The sequence below is a fragment of the Dicentrarchus labrax genome, unplaced genomic scaffold (genome assembly GCF_905237075.1).
Source record: "Dicentrarchus labrax unplaced genomic scaffold, dlabrax2021, whole genome shotgun sequence".
Taxonomy (NCBI): Eukaryota; Metazoa; Chordata; class Actinopteri; family Moronidae; genus Dicentrarchus; species Dicentrarchus labrax.
The window spans coordinates 3,635,629-3,653,174 of NW_026136713.1; the positions used below are offsets into that span (position 1 = coordinate 3,635,629).

General features: G+C 39.8%; 3 protein-coding genes and 1 non-coding gene across 4 annotated transcripts; 3 read left to right on the forward strand and 1 right to left on the reverse strand.

The window, feature by feature from the left end:
- Positions 1–319: 319 nt before the first annotated feature.
- cops6 (COP9 signalosome subunit 6) lies at positions 320–6,568 on the reverse strand. Its single transcript, XM_051420388.1, has 10 exons — positions 6,411–6,568; positions 5,245–5,370; positions 5,003–5,134; positions 3,833–3,921; positions 3,400–3,462; positions 3,255–3,302; positions 3,034–3,148; positions 1,908–2,000; positions 1,566–1,666; positions 320–780 (listed from the first exon to the last, which is right to left on the reverse strand). The coding sequence occupies exons 1-10, from the start codon at positions 6,451–6,453 to the stop codon at positions 640–642; spliced, it is 951 nt and encodes a 316-aa protein (XP_051276348.1). The 5' UTR covers positions 6,454–6,568; the 3' UTR covers positions 320–639.
- A 161-nt stretch (positions 6,569–6,729) lies between these two features.
- LOC127374793 (F-box/LRR-repeat protein 12) lies at positions 6,730–10,401 on the forward strand. The gene is made up of 3 exons (XM_051420386.1): positions 6,730–6,877; positions 7,015–7,090; positions 8,206–10,401. The coding sequence occupies exons 1-3, from the start codon at positions 6,777–6,779 to the stop codon at positions 9,259–9,261; spliced, it is 1,233 nt and encodes a 410-aa protein (XP_051276346.1). The 5' UTR covers positions 6,730–6,776; the 3' UTR covers positions 9,262–10,401.
- Positions 10,402–11,625: 1,224 nt separating this feature from the next.
- On the forward strand, positions 11,626–16,526 carry aurkb (aurora kinase B). The gene is made up of 9 exons (XM_051420760.1): positions 11,626–11,756; positions 12,687–12,725; positions 12,864–12,945; positions 13,031–13,076; positions 13,206–13,394; positions 13,923–14,061; positions 14,180–14,328; positions 14,442–14,616; positions 15,911–16,526. The coding sequence occupies exons 1-9, from the start codon at positions 11,751–11,753 to the stop codon at positions 16,082–16,084; spliced, it is 999 nt and encodes a 332-aa protein (XP_051276720.1). The 5' UTR covers positions 11,626–11,750; the 3' UTR covers positions 16,085–16,526.
- A 317-nt stretch (positions 16,527–16,843) lies between these two features.
- On the forward strand, positions 16,844–16,925 carry trnal-aag (transfer RNA leucine (anticodon AAG)). The gene has a single exon. It is a non-coding gene; the product is annotated as a tRNA-Leu (tRNA).
- The last annotated feature ends 621 nt before the right edge of the window (positions 16,926–17,546 follow it).

The following is a 17,546-nucleotide window of genomic DNA, read 5'->3' on the forward strand; positions in this document are numbered from 1 at the left end:
ACATGGCAGGTAGAAGCAGACTAGTAAAGTAAAAGTGCCAACTAGCAGGCCGGGGGTCATTATGTCTAGTTCCGCTGTACATTTCATTCCTATAAAAATGCTGACTCCGTTAGACCATCGACTCTGCCCCCCTTTTCTTTTAAAACCTCGAACAGCAGGAACACAACTTCAAAAGACGAGCTGACTGCAAACACAATAAACCTGCACCTCCACGCAGCGGACTTTAATAGGCTAATTTTAAAGATTTTTTTCAAAGAATCTCTATGTACTATTATAATCATTTAGATCTTTTAGAGCTTAGAAAGGAGTCAAAGTCCCATGAAAAAAAATCAGCAGATCATTTATTACATACAGAAACATGAAACAATAAAACAAACGGGGTAAAATAATATAACGTTCATGTACAGTGGATTCATTTCTGTGCATAAGAAAGAGTTTGATTTTGTACATATCTCTTACGGATTGGTGTAATTAAGTGCCTTTGGGTACACTTGTGGTTTGAAAATGGTAAACTGTTTTGAAAAGCGACTGAATTTGTTTTAGCTGACAAAAATTCAAACAAACCAAAAGAGAACAAAACAGAGAAAAGAAAGAAACTGCAGTGCTCTTTTGTCTCTCTGCCTCGGGCCGACCGCCAGCTCAAAAGAAGAGTCCTCTCATCCTCCGGCCGATGCCCTGTCTGTCGTACAGAACGTTGAACTTGTTGATGAACTGGTTCATACTGTTGCAGGTCTTGGTGATGGTGCCTAAGTAGGCCATGAGGCCCACATCATTACATTGCTGCAAGGGGGGGGGTGGAAAGGAAGGGCACAGTTATAGAAAGAACTCACTTGGCAATACAACACTGAGCTAAAAACAGTCTAAGCTTTCATTCTTACAGGTTACTGTCTGAAGTGCAGATTTAAGTCTTTCAATATATGTAATTAAGCAATTTACACCGAGCAGAAGTGAAGGCTTTATCATTGGGATTACAGTGAAAACAATCTGCATTATTTAAACATTGCAAGCAACACTTTATAGTTTTGTTATCAGCAATAAATCACATTAAAGAAGACAAAAAACAACAATGAATTCATCCTACTACCACACACAAACTACTGGCTGTGTATTAAACGGCTTTTATCTTAGCCACGGAGCTAACAACGAACCACACTGCAGTGCGTAACGACAGGCTTCTTCAATAATAATAACACTTTTTGACTCAATTTATTTTGAGTCAATCCCACATAAAGAGTCCTGGTGCTGAAAATACTAACTAGCACATGAAAAGTGTATTAATCCGCAGCTGAAAATAGTCCCTAAACAAATGCAATACATTACCTTAACATTACTATTTGAGTATTGTTAGATAAAACCTACAGTGCCCAGGTGGGGTTGTTGCCCTTTGGTAATAAAAATAATATAATATTTTAAAAAGATATATATATATATATATATATATATATGGGATTTCTTGATAAGAATAAAGAGCAATGCCAGCCTTAACCTTCAACATTTTGATGAAAACATCCCCATGCATTAGGGGTATAAAAATGTTGTACATGAAGGAACACAAAGTTTCTTACATCATAGAAGTCAGTTTTGAATTTTATGGTGCTGAGGACCGGCAGTCTGTGGCACAGAGCGTTTGCTTCTCGAAGGATCTCATGGTTAAACGGCACCTCTCCTGCGGTGCAGGAAGGCAGACGGGAAAGAGAAACAACAAGTTTGAGCATCAAAACAGTTAGGTGAGATGAAGCTGTCAAGACAGTATCAAACAGGCGCATGTAATTATAGAGGTGTGTTGGAGGGGGCCTGCCTTAATGGTGCAAAAGTGAGGAAAGTAAACATCTTATTTAAAGACAGCTGTTCCAGACTTATTTTCACATTCTTTGCTCTCGCGGCCTCATTAAACGTCGTCCTCTCACCTGCTTCCACGGCCTTGACGTACTCTAGAATGATCTTCACCCGACTGTGGAGCATCTTTATCGCACTGTGCTGGACTATGAGATGTTCGGCAACTAACAGAGAACACGGAGAGAATACTGGAGTTAAAACCTTTTGATAGAGATGATAGAGAATTCAGCCTGAAGTTTACACCATAACCATCTTACTTTAAGAATGAATTAAATTTGGTGTCTTATGTGTGTATGTAAGCTGTTTGCATATGGGTGTTTATTTTTCAATGTTTTATCACTATTATTAGAATATTAGAAGAATTCAATTGCTTTTACATTTCGACACACAATTTAATTATAACTTAATAATGTAATCAATATTAATACACATTAATATGTGGCACACAACAGATCTGTTATCCTAATAAGGCATGAGAAATGGATAAAAGAGCTTGTAAACATAATTCTGAAATATAAAGTAAGACTTCCATTCACTTCGGAGAGTTTCATATTTTTTCTCTGATCAATATCAATCTTGGTTGTTTTTGTTAGGTCTATCTGATATTCTACCAGGGCTCTGCAGGTTTCAACAGGTTAAATTTAACACTAATATGAAAATGAATACAATTCAAAGACCTATTTTACGTCCATCCTGCCACAAAAAGTGCAACGGATATGAAGGAAAATCTGTTTTGATTCCATGCCGGTTTCCTTTTGTTTAATTATTACAGCATGATTTATACAATACAATGGTTTTACCCCAAAGGCACACAAAATGCAACTCTATACAAGTATCATATAAGAACTGTCAAAATCATATTTAAGATTTTAAAACCTAAAATTCAGATTATTTAGCCTTTTCAAGGAGACCCTGTTCTACTCACAAATATACAGTACAAAGTAGTCACAGCACTGCTACTGAAACTGAACTCACTGTAAAAAACTGGAATACCCTTTTAATTTGCATTTATCATAGGTTTAAGATAAGAGCTGAGATAACGTCTTTTATGGGTTAGTGTTAAATAAACAATGATTATAAAAGCAACCTTAAGAACAATACATGAGTGTAAATGGTTTACAGCTAACAGAACATTGGCGTGTATGTGAACTCTCTCACTGTGCTGCAGGAAAGATCATTAAAGACCGCCTCTTTTACCTGTTGAGTTTTCTCCAGTGCCGGTGGCAGTCATTCGAGCGACATGGTCAACACCGATTCTCTCCGCTTCCTCTGTGGCCAGAGTGTACGTCAGCTCAGCAAACAACATGGTAGCCTATTTAAAAAAAACAAATAAATATATCAGATAAAACTTTTCTATGGGAACCTAGTTCACTGCTGCGGGAACAAATGTGTAGATAATATGAAATATAAAAGGGTACCTCGCCATTTATGATGTCAATCACAGATTCATAAACACTAACAGGAAGCTGGAGGAGAAAAGGACAAATAGTTTAAGCAGCTTTTTTCTAAATATACCACTATGGTATTTTCTCATTCTTGAAGTGAAACAGCAGAGGAACTTACATCAGTGTGTTTGGTCATTGGGTTGAGCTTGAGGAAGAGAGGGCTCTCAATAATCTCACACACCTGGCAGAGAGGACGAAAATAACAGTAAGAAAATGTATCAGAAAGAACTTTCAGATGATTTTACTTTTATTACCAACATCACAATAAAAGTCTTATTTCTGTATTGGCTGAACATGGATCTGCAACAAAACATAGAATCTGAATCTCTACAATATTAATGCTACTGCTCTGTTATTTACTTGAACTGAATATAAATCTTTCAGCCTTTATTATCGCAGTCTCAGGAATTTTACATTGAACTGAAAGTTGTCCTCTGCAGTGACCCATCCTATACTATATACCTATATACTCTACCTACTGAGCTGTCTGACTCATTGAGTATCTAAGAGAAGTTAAGGATGTTCAACTTACACCTTAAACGTTTGCCTACCTGCTTGTGAATATGGATATCTGATTGGTCAGGAGGGCCGCCTGTGGTGTACCAGCCCAGGAACTCCATTTCTTTGAAGACCTGTTTGACTGAGAGACAAAAAGAAATATTATAGTCAAACTACAGAAAGCACCTGACTTTGTGTAATAACTAATATGAATGTCGCTATCACTTTATTGATGTTTCTTTAAAAAGGACTTTGTGGATATAGTGGAGTCATGGTGTCCTGAGCAGAGAATGATGACTCACCCTTTGCCTGTATTACTATCACAGCCTCTCTATGGTTTGTTTACACAGCCGGTCTGCTCCGTGTGCAACTGGAACTGCTGATTTACGAGGTAAAATTTTGTCTATGGAGTCTGGTTGAAAGCAATAACGATACTGATATTATGGCTGTTTCTGGTTCAGGTCTATCTCTGTCGGTATCCTTTCCATAATGTTGTCAGGCACTAACACACAATCACAATCTGTGGCTGTCAGCGGCAAAAACAAGCACTGTTAGTGGACAAACTTTAATGGTTGCAGTTATCTTACACTGCAGCCCTTTTCACAAACATTTTCACATCTAATTCAATGAATCAAGGGTTAACTTTTACCAAAGTGGCAGTGGGGATTATTTGAAAGACCAGCAAAGTCGGTTTTGGTGAGTTGTATTTAGTTTCTGCCCCATTGTTTTGGTTGGAGATATTAGTGCTCTAGTGCAACATCTAGTGGCAAGTGAACTTAGTATACAGTAACCTTTTAAAAAGGTCCAGTGTGTAGGATTGACAGTGGCCGCAAAACACGAAAAAAACGCTAACAACCCTATCTAGTGCCAGTGTTTGGTTTGTCCCTACTGGGCTATTGTAGAAACATGGCAGTTCAACATGTCGGACTCCACGGAAGGCGACCAGCAGCGCCTGTAGATATAAGCGGTTCATTCTAAGGTAACAAAAACACAGCGATTCTTATTTTCAGCTGATAATACACTGATTAAAACATACCAATGAATATCACATTCCATTTCTGTCAATATAAATAAATGTTACACACTGGACTTTTAAGAATTGATCTCACAGATGCTGGTTTTGCCAGGCCTTCCGAGGGAATCACTAGCTGCACTGCATTTCATAAAAGATTGTCACGAAAGGAGAAGCATGAATAGATTCTTCACACATACAAACCACTCACATTGTTCCTCCTTGGTGTAGTAATACTCCTTGTCAATATGCACTCGCTCGTCTATGGTGTGAGACAGCAGCTCAAAGGAGTTCATCACCTCGATGTTTCTCCCCTCCTGCTTCCCGATGAGGGCTCCAATCACTGAGCAGGAAAAAGAAAACACACAGAAATAAAAATGACACCCAGTTACAGAACAACTACATTACTGTTCATATGCCATCTTTCTTGCATGTTGTTGTTGACATACATACCCTGCATTGGTCGACCCTCTTGTGAGCGGATGCGAATCCAGTGGTCGGATATGTTGAGGATAACGAGAGGGTGTAGGGCCACGGAGACGCTCCCGGTGACCCCCGAGGCCATAACACTGGGGCTGGCTACAGACACACAGAGAAACAAACAAGAGGGGCTTTAACACGACAGCAACTACAGCAGTGCGGAGAAGCTGATTAATGGATTGGATGGCTTGACATAAAAATGTATCAGCCTTTCTGTTTTAGAAGTTGAATAACTTAGAGTTTGGATTATTGGTTGAACATAAATTTGGGTTTTTAATGCATGTTTTCACAATTTACTGATACAAACTACAACCACAAACATTTGCAGTAGGGATTCAGTGACGTGTGTATGAAGACGATCCAATATAAAAACAATAGAGGCAGATATTAGCGTATTACAGATATATTGTACTGGCATTATAAAAAACAAAGTTTATGGGATGCAACTGTTAAAATACATTTGTCATATATTGTTATCAGAGGGTTTTTACTCTCAAATATCGACCCCGGTCTTTAAAAAAAAATCCAGTTTCACTCAGGTTCAACTTACAACCACAAACATTTGGTAATGTGACATGAGGGCAGTCAGTGGTGCGTTCAAAGCTGAGCTCTTATAACTTATAATACTAACAGTAAAACTAAAAATAAAACCTTTATCTATAGCTATAGTGAGAGCTGTTCAATGACCTACTGCTGGGATAATGTATCTCTAACACAATACTCAGCACAACCCTACACAAAGATATCTATTTAAAGTCTAAATACTGAACGACACAGACAGGCCGGTCATCCACACGACCAGCCCTAATTCAGATGGTTGTTACAGGTAGTGGGCTCTCCTCAAACCCCCTCCTGTGCGGGTGGACTAAGGTTTACATTCCTGGTGCAAACTCCAGTGTGAGAGCAGAGGGTAAAGACGGACTGAATCAACCAAAGAGATGATTTTAGTTGACAGCTTTACAGCACAGCCGTGTACGTTAACCCGCTTATGTCAGCAACCCCGCTACCGACCGCCTTTAACACCACTAATTCACCACTAACCACCACTCACAGCACCAATATACAACACAAGCTACAGTCTGCACACCGACTCATAGAGATATCAGGCACAAATTACGAGATAAGTGAGAAATACTCGCCTGCCCCATCCACCTCCATTCCTCCACCATTGCTGGTCGCCATCTTGTCCGGTGAACCGCGCAAGCGCACTGGCCTGTTCACCTAGCGGACGTTAGGTGGCGACGTCGCTTCACCGGGAGGTTTTCAGATCGGCTCTACCGCTTAATGACTGTCATTAATGTACCAGGTGTTATCAGCAAAACACGACGGGGTTCAACCGCGACTCGTCATGTTGAACTCAGAGGAGCATATCTGATTGAATCTGTGAATTGCCGCTAGGTACAGTCGATGTACCTGCTGTTTCCTGGGGATTGCTGATGTGAGCGCAACCCGTGTACGTCGGGATATCAGTCCGTGTCCAATGTTTAAAGAGTTTTGTTTACAAAATGGATGAATTTAAAGCCTGTAATCTGGATTACTTTCCCGAAATCATTTTAATTGACGTGTTGTCGTATTTGAGCGTACGGGAGCTCGTCAGGGCCGGAAGGTAAGGGGAATGTAACTTTGCAGACTGTATTTGACCAGTTATTCGTCTTGTGAAACAAGAGTCAGCACCAGCTCTGCCTTTGTTGTGACTCATGTCACATGATTAAGTTATATGTTGTATTTTACGGTGTTTTCTAGAGTGTGTAAGAGATGGAAACGCCTTGTCAAAGACCAAAGACTGTGGAGACTTGTCGATCTGACTGCTTGGAAAGGGGTAAGGATGTTACTTTCAATGTGGCTTCACCTCTTTTCTTTCAAATGTGTTTATTTCATCCACAATAAACCCAATCTGATCAAATATCAGTACAATAAGTAGAAGTGCTAATACAAGAAAGCCTTATGTACCAGTAAGGCTTGTTCCGGTAGCATTGACTTTACCACTTTATTTGGCAGTAAAGAAGAAAGGCTGAGAGCCAGCGATCAATACCCAGCTCGAAAATAAAGTCAGGAATATTGCTGTAAACAGGAACTCAGGCTTAAACCTTGTCAGTCACGTCAAATCATTGACATATTCAGCAAAAAACATAGAACAATCAATAGATTCTTGTCCATTAGAATAACTAATCTATGTCTTCATGTGCAGCAGGTCTCTTCTCTGATCTTTAAAAAAAACATATGTGCTCCTCGAGGTGTTTGAGACAAAGTTAAAAAAAAAATGTGTGAGATCTTGAAATGATGATCTGTACACAGACATATTTCAGGATTCTGAGGAGCCATGTAATTGAAAATTGTCATGGTTTGAACAGTAAAAGAGTCCTTACAAAAATGAAGAGTACTGAACACATTACTCAACAATTAAGGCTCTGTATTGGCTCAGCAGTGTGTCAGTCTGCTGACTGTTCCCAGAGTCCAGAATAAGCATGGACACCCAGCATTTAGTTACTATGCTCTACATAACAAACTTCCAGAAGAAACAAGACTTTTCTTGACTTTGACTATCTAGAAGTCCATATGAAAAACTTTGTTCTTTAGCACTCATCATCATCCACCTTGCACATTTAATTATCTACTACTTATTTCAATAATTCATCCTTTTTTAAAATTATTAATTAGCACTTGTTGTATGCTGTATTTCCCTTTCAATGTTTATTGTTGAAGTTCTTTGAATTGAATTGAAATGTGTTCTACTAATAAACTTGTCTTGCCGTAAGTCTCTGTTGAAAGTAAATTCTATTACATATGGGTTGTGCGTGTGTGTGTGTGGGTGTGTGTGTGTGTGTGTGTGTGTGTGTGTGTGTGTGCAGCTATTGACAGAAACCGTCTCTCTTTTACCTCCCATCCCCCCATCTACAACATGCACATGTCATGGACTGTCCTAATGTCTGTTAGGTGACTTCCCGCATACTTTGGCTCCTGCTGCGTCAGTACCTGGGTTGCGGACTAAGGTGCCTACGGTTGCGTGGTTTGCTGCTTTCTGCCCGTGGCGGCACCTTCCTCTCTGAATCTTGGCTCAAAGCTTTGTCCACAAAGTGTCCTCGCCTGAGTAAGCTCTATCTTCTGCATGCAGACCTGAGAGGCCTGCCCAGTTGCCAGCTCCTACCTCCATCTTTGCAGGTGCTGGAGCTGCGTGGCTGTGAGCTGCCCAAAGAATTTTTCAACCAGACTCCTACTTCGGCTGCTGCTTCCCAAGAAGGAGCAGAAGCCACATCCAGTGTTGGTGCACAACAGCAAAGAAGGGATCAGAAAGGAAAAGGTGTTGGCTCTCCATCAGGAATTGGTATTGAGAGGTTAGTCCTTAACAGCGTGCCCTCTTTCACAGACCAGCATCTGCAGAGTCTGACATCATGGGAGAGGCTCACTCGCCTGGAGCTGCGTGACACCTTTCGCGTGACAGCTAACGGGCTCAGGAGCTGTGCTGCCAAGGACGGCGCCTGTGGTGTCGAGGGCCTTTCCAGACTCAAGTTTCTAGAAATAGGCATCACTGGGCGACAAGGTTACCAGCTACAGATGGCCTCCCTCGGTCTAGGGACAGGATGGCTCGGACTGGAGGAGCTGCGTCTGGGTGGTAAGGAGGTGGGTCCAGGCTTGCTCTGTGCCAGCCGTCTGAAGGACCTGAAGTGTCTGTGCCTGTGGGCCTGCACGCTCAGCAAGATGCAGATAGTGCGGAGCTGCAGGATGCTCCGCGGGCTCCGGCGGCTGGAGTTTTTGGACGTGATCTTCCAGCCTCGGCAGTGTCCACCAGTGGTGGAGGGGGAGGGTGGTGGAGGTGGTGGAGGAGAAGAGCAGGGCAATGAGGAGGCTGAAGGTGGAGATAATAGCAATGATGAGAACAAGACACCAGATATGAACGATCCCATTCCAAGTTTGCGTCGCTCTCTGGCTGTCCTGCTGCCATCCTGCACACTAGTTTTCACCAACTGCTCTGTTCAGGTAAATGCAGACTGAATAATGTCTCGTCTAGTGCTATATACAAGTGTTCAATCTGGATAAAACTCTCTTTCACACAGGCAGGCATAAGTAATTTTAAAATCGTGTTATGGATATAATGAATGACTTTAGTTTTTACTTTTGTGTCACGTATAACTATGCCCAGCGCACATGGACTTACAAGATAACAAATTCATAGGAGTCAGCTCTGTGGGGGCTGCATACACATTTTTAACAATACATAAAACAATTTTAGAGAAAGTCCAAAAATAGAGAGAAGCAATTCAGTACATTTTCACAATCAGATATTCAAACATTTACGTCAACAAAAGGAAAACATCACTGACCAAACATCTACTGTTTAGTACTGTTAATAAGTGTAAGCTGTGATTAGATAGCCTGCCAGAGGAGAAATACCAGTTCTCTACTGTGCAACTGAAGATTTTGGCCTCTAGATAAGCATAATGTTACATATTGTTGTTACGTGGCCATACCTTTGTTTAATATGCATATATGTCTTTAATTTTGGTTTTGACAGGATATTTTCTCTTGAACTTCAATAAAATCTTTCTTTTAATGGAGCTTGGTTTTCACATTATTGAAAACATCATCTTGCCAGTATATATCTTGCTCATGGTATATATTGTCATATCGTCCAACTGCTTTAATATCTTGGCTTCATACTTGATTGCTCTCATGAATGCTCACAGAAATCAACACATTTTCAGCATACTCTTTTAAAGTCAGTCACAATATAAGACGAAACATTGAACTGTCACTTCTGGACTGTAAAGACATAAGCAGGTGTCGGCTACAAAGGCAGAAAACTGAAACATACTTCTGGCAGTGATCCACCTGTTTCCTGTTTCTTCCCTCCTTTTCAACAATGTATACATTCAGAAAATATATCTGTTACAAGCAGGTGTTTTGGTTTTGGTGTTACAGAAGAATTAGTCTTTATCAAGTCGCCTGTTTCTTTCCCAATTTTTTCATATATGATTTTTAGAAATGATGAAATAAGAAATAATTGTAGATGTCTGTTTATTGTATTAATAAAGAAACATGGAAGACCTGTCAATGACATGAACTGTGGTGCATTTAAACCAACCTTCTTTTAAAAGAGCAGTTGTTTTGAATAAACTTATTTTGAAAAAATTACTTTTGATGTATCATTGTCTTTGTTAGTTACTTATATTGTTCTTTTGAAAATGTAATTATCTTTATCATCATTAACTTGAATCATTTAAAAAAACAACGTAACAGCATTTTCTGCTTCTGAATTGGGGAAAGTTATATATTTAACTATGTTAAATGCTTCGCTTTAGTTTATCTTATTCACACATCTGATCTGCAACAAAAGGATGTCGTCAGCATTAAAACAATTAGCTCATTAATCAAATAATTGATCCACAAAAAAAATAATCACAGCCAAAGTGGATGGTTAGTTCACCATTTCAGCTCATTTTCAAAGAAAAATTCCATTAATTCTCTGGGAGGATTTTCTACTTTTATTTACTTCATATCATTGTAAATATGGCTGTTTATTAAACTGAAAAAGCTATTTGAAGATGGAAATGCAGGGAGTTATTGTGACAGTGTCAAGGTCCCCTTTGAACTCTGTCACTACTGTCCCATAACAAATATAAACAGACATTGCATATACAGTTTCACAGTTTCAAGATTCCCTAAAAACACTATTTTCCTTGATCTGACCCACACTGGATATAAATGTAATAGATATGGGTCAAATTTGACCTGGAACAGCCAGACACAAGAATAACATTTAGGGTATTTTTACTGCTGACAAATGAACGGGTCAAACATGACCTGAGCAGTATGTGAGGGTTACATAAGAGAACAGGATTGCCATGGAGAATCTGACAGTCTGGACAATGTAGGAGTGAACTAACTCCAGAAGCTGACCACAGCCATCATTAAGTCCATCCTCAGCTCCTCTATTACAGTCCACCAGGACCAAAACCTCACTCCACCAGGACTGTTTCTTCTTATCTGCAGCTGGCCTCATCAACAAGGGCTGGTCTGCCCACTGATATTGACTCTTATACTCCCACCCCACCCTCTAACACTATACATTAACACTGTGTAAAGTCATCTGGCACATCCTATGTTTATTGTTATGAACCTGAATCTGAAGATGGCAGTAATGCAACACCAAGGATGTAAGTTGCCGTTTGTTAAACCTAGAAAAAGAAGAAGAAGAAGAAGAAGAAGAAGAAGAAGAAGAAGAAGAAGAAGAATCAAAATAAAAAGGAGGAGGAGGAGCAAGAAGAAAATGGGCGGGTCTAAGTTTGACTAGCGTGGATGTACACCAATCACACGCGTCCTCTTGCAACAATTCTAGCCAATGGGAGCCTTCGGTGAGTAGCGTGCCGACCAATCAGATCCGTGAAGGGTAGCTTTTTGAAAACGTTGGCGGCCGCGGAAGTTCAAAATAGAAACACTGGACTTTCTTCGCTAAAACATTCATACTACAGTTCCTCACCACGATGCAGGTACGTTTGGTTTGATAATGTTTGATAGTGCAATAAGACGGATGAGTACAGCGGAGGATTCATCTGAAGCGCGTATTATATTGACCTAACAGGCTAACGTTAACGTTGGTTTTGCTAACTCTGAGCTCTTAGCACAACGCCGCGTTATCTTAAAATAGTAACGAGCTGTATAACACACGTATTCAACACAATGTTATACATTAGCAGGTGTTATTTAAACCAAGGTGACCTGTGGGGTAGTAGTTATGTCCCTGTGTTACCTTGCCTTGCGTTACTGAACCTTTTATCATTTCTAAATGGAGAATAAGCTAAACATGCTAACTGAGCGCACAGGAAGCTCCTCAAGGCTAATTTAAAATATGACAATCTTGTGGTGTTAAGGTGTGGTTAATTTAACTTTCACAGGGTGCTAAAACATACATAGCAGACTATTGTTTTTAAATATGGTGCTGAAATTGTACATTGAAATACCAGAGCTAAAGGAACACTGGTCTTTGTAGTACAACAGTGCAGGTCGATTGGGACTAGGATTGCTGTTGATCTAATCCAATATGTCTTTAATTATATAGGCCTTTTGGAAGCTGTGAGATAGCTCTTAAAGAAGTTAAGATGCCACAAATACCCCCAAAATGTCATGTTATAACCAACAACTACTGGCACATTCAAGTGAAAGTCAAAGTAAAGGTGGAAACCAGTTGAGTCTTGACACTGCTCACTCAGTTGTCTGTCATTGTTCTGGTTGAAGTATGGTGTCACAAAATTGTCTCTGCACCAGTTAATCCCGAAAAGCCTCCACATGACACACATTCAGTTTTATTTTGCAAACTACTCTTTAAGTATTGTCTAAGATAACAAACAGAAGAAAAAAACACAGCTGTTCAAATGTACTACATGTTAATGTACTGTTTTATTCTATTTCTTTCTCTACAGAATAAGGAAAATTATGAGCCCAAAAGTTTCCAACGAACGGTAAGGCAACATTAATCAGAATGCCAGAGTTGGCTGATTTGGGTATGAAAATATTGGACACCAATATTGGTTCAAAAGAATAAAAAAAAAAACACATCAATGCATTTCTAAGTCTGTGTGTTTGATTCTGAATACCAGTTCACCACTCCGAGCATGGTGGCAAACCCACAGCGTGTTCAAGTGAAGCCACGAGCAGAGATGGACAGAAATGCCATCACAGGTAACGGTACCGTCCTCATATACATACAACAGTCAGAAACCTCTGGAAATGGCACTGTATTTATTATTGTTTTAATCCTTTTTAGGTCCTGGAAGGGAGTGTGTTGCCTCGTCCTCCAGTTCAGCCTCAAAGTAAGTATATTCCAGTATGTCTTGAGTTGTGTATTGGTTTCAGGCTCTGTTTTTTCTCAACATCTAAGTCATGGCCTCTACTATTTGAATAGTTAACATGGGAATATCCACCTTTGTGCTCTCCCTCAGGAAGGTCACCATTGATGACTTTGACATTGGACGACCACTAGGGAAGGGCAAGTTTGGTAATGTCTACCTTGCGAGGGTTAAGAAGCTGCAAGCCATCGTAGCGCTGAAGGTGTTGTTCAAGTCACAAATGGAAAAGGAGGGTGTGGAGCATCAGCTCAGGAGGGAGATTGAGATTCAGGCACATCTCAAGTGAGTATGCTGACAAACGCATTAATAATCCCAACAATACACTGACTTTCCTCAAACTAACTGGGTAGTTAGGGCCACTTGATGAATTTAATTCTGCGCAAAACATCCCTCAGTTCAACTTCTGAGTATAACTCCCTCACAGGCTATTTGCTACTATCTACTGACCATTACAGAAATCAAACACTCACACGAATTGTTTATAGGTTCGATGCGCTTTGAGTTAATGGAAAAGGTTTTGTTTGTCCTGAACCTTTTGTGCATATTTTGATCTGGAAAACACAACCTTCAATACAACTTTGGAACATCATTTTTATCCTTCCTATAAACTTTTGTATTATGGTAACTGGGTAAAAAGTTTTTGGCAGACTTCGCAATATTCTAAACATTTACTATGGTATTAAAAATGGATAGTGTATCAGGTGGATACTAGATAAACACATCTACTCAACTTGCCCAGATAAGAATTTTGTTCATTTGAAAATGCAGTCTAAACACTGCCTCAAAATATATAATCTATTTTCTCCTCAGGCACCCCAACATCTTGCGCTTCTACAATTATTTTCATGACCGAAAGAGGGTGTTCTTGGTACTTGAGTACGCCCCACGTGGTGAAATGTACAAGGAGCTACAGAGATGTGGAAGATTTGATGACCAGCGTACTGCCACAGTAAGAGTTGTTGCTGCTTTTAAAATGCAGAGCTTTTTATTTGTGCTATTATTGTTTTAGTCAGTGAACCTTGATCTTTCTTGTTGTGATCCAATGTCAACCTCTTTACATTTCCCAGTACATGGAGGAGATATCCGATGCACTGCTCTATTGCCATGAGAAGAAAGTCATTCACCGTGACATCAAGCCAGAGAATCTGCTTCTGGGCTATCGTGGAGAGCTGAAAATTGCCGATTTTGGTTGGTCCGTCCATGCACCTTCTCTAAGGTGAGGAACCACAGTGCTATTAAGGTTTTGTCAGAACCTGCTGGATAATGCTGTATCATTTCATATCATGAATCTGCTTTCCGTGCTCACATCTGTGTTTTAAACCTATCCAGACGACGTACAATGTGCGGGACACTGGACTACCTCCCTCCAGAGATGATTGAGGGCCACACACACAGTGAGAAGGTGGACCTGTGGTGCATCGGGGTCCTCTGCTACGAATGCTTGGTCGGCAACCCACCTTTTGAAACTGCCAGCCATTCAGAAACATACAAAAGAATTACAAAGGTTGGTGTTGGGTGTCTAATATATCCAAGTGGACAAATTTCAATATGTTGTGTAAGCTTTTCCAAAGGAAAGTTTTGGGAACATATCTGGCAGAACCCACTTTTATTCTGCAGTACATGAGAATTATGTAAATAGAATGAGCACATTAATGTTCCTTCTAAAAGAAAGTGTCAGGAATGTGTAGGTGGTGAATATTATTGAGGACATGTTCTAGTTCTTTCTATACTGAATTTACCTTTGATAAATACCATACAATACATTCCCTGTTAACATATGAATGGATTCTGTCCACAGAAATGCAAAGAGCTTTTAATCTGAAACAGATAAAAGTGATAATTTTTCTTTTTCCAAGTTTGACATATTCTACAGATATAGACATTGAACTGTAGAGAAAGGTGTTTGCTCGTTGGAAAAAATAGGCGAAAAACTGAACTCTCTAGTGAAGAGATGCTGCAGCCGAGAATGTGACCGCTCTAATGTATTAACATGGGCGCCAAAATAAAAAGCAAGGCCGTAAGCACTAAAAAGCCAAACTTACTTGGAATAACTTGCCCACATTATCCACTAAAAGGTCAATCACCATATGCATGACAAATTAATGGTTTTGACCTCCTGTACTTGTACAGTTTTCTCTTGCAATGGAAAATTATTACTGCGTTAACTTTAACCTCCACAAACCAGGTTTTGATAAAATGGATAAACTCTTTACAATTTGTCCAATTATGTCTGTATGCTGGTGTTTCTTGCCCCCCGAAAGTTATTGTAGCGATGTCGCTGTGATCCCAGATCTCAATAACTTTAAGTACAATGGTATCGTGTTAGAAATGATGGACATAAAGACATGTGCAGAACAAGGTAAGTTATATAATAAAGGAACTGGCCAATGTTGACCATATGCCAGTGGTTCACATCTGTTCTGTTTAGTTACAGTCTGAGCAATGAATAACTCATTATCAATTCATTCAAAAACCACAACCAACCTGTTTGGGAAATCCAAACAAGTTCAAACATTTGGTCTTAATGCTTTATCCAGACAGTCTTTTAGTTTTCAATGATTTCCGGAAATCTTTGTTAAAAGTAAGTTTCAATCTGTGAACCCTGTAACGTAACGAACCACATGCATTATCATTATGCTCCTGGTATCGGGCAATAATTGTTTAGAATCATGACATCAGTACTGGGACATTATATATTGGTTATCAATCAATTAAAGGTATTAATAAAATCTACAGATCGACTTTTCTACTGCACTCGTCATTGATTTAATAAATACATGCTATCTTTCTGTCTGCAGGTGGATTTAAAGTTCCCCAAAAACATCTCAGATGGTGCACGGGACCTGGTCTCCAAGCTGCTCCGCCACAACCCCACAGATCGTCTCTCACTACAGAGTGTCATTGACCACCCTTGGGTGCGCTCCAACTCTCGTCGAGTCCTACCACCAATCTGCCCGACCAAGAATTCCTGAGCCCACCTGCCTGCCCCCCCTACTGTGGGGTGTTTTATCTGCCCTTTACAACAGACTCTGGGCCAGCATCTTTCAGTTTCACTGCTACGGGCTTTAAACTGCCATTATTCTGGCACATTTTATGATGGGTATATATACATACCCACTTTTTTATATTGTACAGTGTACTGTCATTATCAATGTCTAGTATGTAGACTAAAGGTGTTTTGTGTTTTTATTATCCTTTCTTTTCTGATTCTTTTTAAAATGGACACTCTGGCTCTATTTTGGATTTCTGTATCTGCCGGTGTTGACACCAAAGTACTACTGTTAGACTGCTGCCTCAAGCTGACGAGTATATTGCAAATAGTTCAAGATATGGTGTTTGAGGGTTGGGGTGGAAAGTATGTTTTATTTTCCCCTCAAGCTATACTTTAAATTTCTAATAAATATTATAAAATTATTTGTGTGCCTCTAATGAATGATTTTGTAAAGGCTGCAAATCCAAACATTATATAAGATTAGTACTCGACGGCCATTTTATTTAGGTACAGGTAACTGAAACTACTGCAACCTGTAGTTTGTGATGCTGTTTGTTTAGACTTTTTATAAATATTTATATCAGTGAGGACGAACTAACATGAAACAGTTGACCATTGTTGCCTTCATTAACAGACTAAATGTGTGTACACAGTTAACGTTACTTTAAATTATCGTGTAATATGTCCAAGAGTCATCTTTTGACCTTTACAAAGCCACTTGACAGCAGTGTAGTCTCACGGTAGCGTGGCCGAGCGGTCTAAGGCGCTGGATTAAGGCTCCAGTCTCTTCGGGGGCGTGGGTTCGAATCCCACCGCTGCCATACGTTTTGTCTCTCTGCCGTCTGACTTTGTTGTAAGTGAAACTCTCACAAGGCTATACAATGCGCTGACACACTGGTAGTACGGTAGTTTGAAATGTGGTGCCTTAGGTTCACCATTTCTTCCTAATGAAGCGCCATCAATGTTCTCTGTAGTCAGAAACATAACTTACAACCTAATGACCTGATACCATGCAGAGGCACTGTGGGTGTTTCTTGTGTTCAAGCCACTAGAGGTTGCTCGATGTTAAACTATACAGAGTTTCCCTTTGCGATATCAGCGAGGGTGGACAAAATATTACTATTACTTTAGTGTTGGATCAACACCTGGTTCAGCCAAAAAGGACTAATATAACCGCCATGATTAGTTTGTGATTGTGTGTTTAAATAACGTGTATAGTACTAGCGTTAGTTAGAATTATTTTTCAAAATAATATTTCTTGCATTAGGTATTATTCCCACACATTATGTTGGGTCGTTGTAAAAGTAAAACTGTCGCTGTGTGATCTCACTGATCTCTCATAGGACATAGGATGTTATATATACAGTCAATGATTAAAGTTATAGCCAGCTCTCCTGCCCTCATCCTGCATCCATTTAATAACATTATTAAACCTTTACTTT